This window comes from Trichomycterus rosablanca, chromosome 4, assembly GCF_030014385.1.
Source record: "Trichomycterus rosablanca isolate fTriRos1 chromosome 4, fTriRos1.hap1, whole genome shotgun sequence".
In the NCBI taxonomy this organism is placed as follows: domain Eukaryota; kingdom Metazoa; phylum Chordata; class Actinopteri; order Siluriformes; family Trichomycteridae; genus Trichomycterus; species Trichomycterus rosablanca.
This window is the reverse complement of record NC_085991.1, coordinates 512,501-515,759: the sequence shown is the minus strand read 5'-3', so window position 1 is coordinate 515,759 and position 3,259 is coordinate 512,501. Positions and strand designations below refer to the sequence as shown.

General features: G+C 41.7%; 1 protein-coding gene across 1 annotated transcript in view; it reads left to right on the top strand.

The window, feature by feature from the left end:
* The first annotated feature begins 902 nt into the window (after positions 1–902).
* Positions 903–3,259, top strand: part of insra (insulin receptor a) — a 38,646-nt gene continuing 36,289 nt past the window's right edge. The window contains exon 1 of the mRNA XM_062993705.1: positions 903–969. Coding sequence (XP_062849775.1) covers positions 903–969 — 67 coding nt within the window. The remainder of the gene's footprint in view (positions 970–3,259) is intronic.

Genomic DNA, 3,259 nt, shown 5'->3' with positions numbered 1-3,259 from the left:
AACCTCCAAATCTCCTCTTTCTGGATGATATCCTCGTTATTCCTTCATTATTCCACCGTGCATTCGGATTGAACTCTGGATCTGAAGGGAATCGAGCAGATCTGAGGCCGTGGAGCAGAACAGATCATGTGGAGAGAACTGAAGCTGCTGCTGGATTAAATGGAGATGTTCTGCACGGAGGAATAAATCTCAGCTCTTTGCTCTGGGTTTCATTCTGGAACTAAATGCATTGATGCAAACTAATTATTTAAATCATTTGAACCGGATTGAACAGATAAATCGCGTTTATTTGGTCCTGAATAACAGAATTTAAGGTGAAATTGAGATGAAGGTGAAGCAGTTTGTGCAGCCGCAGCGATAGTTCCCAACAGCCATGCTGGACTAGCCTGTAGCGTTAGCACGTTAGCATATTAGCATTAGCCTTAGCGTCAAACTAAAAACGAGAATAAAATCAATATTATACTCAAAACTGACACGACATCACGATTAAAAGTGACTAAATACTTAAATAATTCGAGTTAAATTGAGTTTTGTGACTCAAATCAGGATTTTGGGGCTTATTTCGGGACTGTTTATGTGGAGTTGGTCGAGTTGAGTTGAAAGCAGTTCTGACTCGGTTTTGTTTCTTTCTACTAGAATTGAAATAATCAGCGTTTCAAAAATGACAATTTTATGGACTTTAATAAATAATAAAATAATACAAGGATGTATTTCGTGTCGAAATTTACTTTAAACAAACCTAAACTAAGCTGGAGATTAGAAATCACAGCATTATTTAACCTCAGCGCGACTTTCCTCTCAGTTTTTATTTTATTTACTTAATTATTTTGTTTTATAGGATTATAAAGTTCTTTTTTTTTTGCAAGAAGAAGTGTTTTGGATTTTTTCTTTTTGAGGAAACAATGAAACTCTGGAGTTTGTTTAGCTTTCTTTTATTGATCTTGGACTGGAGACCAACCAGTTCAGAAAGTGAGTAAAATTAACATCATTAATGATTATTTATTTCATCGTTCTTTATATGATGCAAATGTACTCCATTCATTAATTTAAACAGATATTAGAAGTAAAATTTCATTATTAATCATGATCCAGACCAGCTGCTGACTTCTCTGTGCCCATATAAACAGGGAGAGTTTGACTGCATTAATAAGAATCTTTATTCTAATAAGAAATGAGTTTATATAATCTGGATAAATCTAAAAGACAAGAAGAAGAAGAAGTCTGGTGTCATGAGATCTTTTAAGGCTGCTGGCTGCAGTCAGGCTAACCCTATTTATATGGGCACAGAGACGTTAGCAGCTGGACTAGATCATGATCAGTATTGAGGAGTCAGAAGACCATGATACAAAGTTCAGTTAGATTGTAGAACATCACAGAGCATCAAATCAAACATCTTTTAATCTTGAAGGTTTGTGGAAGTGTTCTGGATGGAGAAGTTCAGTCAGAGAACAAGAACAGTGGCAGGATTTACTGAGTTTCCTGGACTGATGTGAAGTAAATGTTCTGTACACGTGGATGGAAGTTGAATAATGAAGTGATTGATGATCTGTGTTGGCCTGGAGAGCGTCGTGTGTCTCTGGTGTGGAGGTGGTGTGTGGATAGTGGTGCTGAAACAGTGGTGGTGTGTGGATAGTGTTTTGGAGGCGATGTGTCTGGGTGTAAGGATGCTTCTGTGTGTAGCTGGTGTGTATCCGGTGTGTGTAGACGATGGTGTGTGGTGACGGTGGTTTGGAGACGGTGTGGAGTTGGTGGTACGGAAGTGTAGTGATGGTGGTGGTGTGTAGACGGTGTGTGTAGATAGTGGTGTAGAGGTGATGTCGACATGATGGTGTATATCTGGTGTGTGGTGATGTGGAGATGATGGTGTAGCGCTGGTGGTTTAATGACTGTGGTGTGTATCTGATATAAGGAGATGTTGGTGTGGTGACGGTGTATGTGATTGTGTAGAGTTGATAATGGTGTGTATCTGGTGTAAGGAGACTTTGGTGTGTATCTGGTGTGTGTAGATGACGGTGTAGACGATGGTGTGGCACTGGTGTGTGGTGATGGTGGTTTGGTGCTGGTGTGTGGTGACGGTGGTGTAATGTAAATGTGATGGTGGTGTGGAGATGATGGTGGTGTATATCTGGTGTAAGGAGATGGTGTGTATCTGGAGTGTAGATGCTGGTGGTGTGATGATGGTTCTGTATGTGGTTGTGTAGAGGTGATGGTGGTGTGTATCTGGAGTGTAGGTGATGGTGTGTGGTGATGGTTCTGTATGTGGTTGATGAACAGTAGACGTGGATGGGGTGTAGCGGTGATGGTGGTGTGTGGTGATGGTTCTGTATGTGGTTGATGAACAGTAGACGTGGATGGGGTGTAGCGGTGATGGTGGTGTGTGGTGATGGTTCTGTATGTGGTTGTGTAGAGGTGATGGTGGTGTGTATCTGGAGTGTAGGTGATGGTGTGTGGTGATGGTTCTGTATGTGGTTGTGTAGAGGTGATGGTGGTGTGTATCTGGAGTGTAGGTGATGGTGTGTGGTGATGGTTCTGTAGGTGATGGTGTGTGGTGATGGTTCTGTATGTGGTTGATGAACAGTAGACGTGGATGGGGTGTAGAACCTTCACATCTGCTTTCTGTATGTTTGAATGTTTTTCCTATAAAACCTGTGAAGACGTGGGGAAGCCCTGCAGAATGTTTGGATTCTGTGTGTGTGTGTGTGTGTGTGTGTGTGTTGGGAATTACCATCATGCACTTCTCAGGAGGTTCCTCAGAGTAACGGGTGTAAATACACGTTTTGAACCCCCTCTGGAAACCCTCAGGTTGGAGAAGAGATCCTGTGTTTGCTTCTCCACTCAGTTCAACAACATATCACGGTTGTACGCCGTTATTACGACCCCCCACGGTGCTGCCCGGAGCTGATCTGCTTTTAAAGCTAGTTTTAAAAAATCTGAAAATAATAACGATCGTTGACTTTTCGACGTATAGATTCATTTGATAATCCTGATCTCCAGAACGGTGGAGAGCTGAGACGTCTGCAAAATCCTCTCGGAGATGTTCTACACGTGTCTGAATGAACATCTGAACAGCAAACATGGAAGGTGTTTATAAACCTGATTAAAGAATAAACATGAGTGGATATAATGATTCACTTTTTGCTGCATTGTGTTCTTGGAGAACCTTTTTCAGTTCTTCAGGGTTAGGGAGGACAGACCTTCGTTCAGATTTGGTTTCTTGGTTGTGATGCTGCAGTGGCGTTTACAGAAAAGCAGCTCAGTA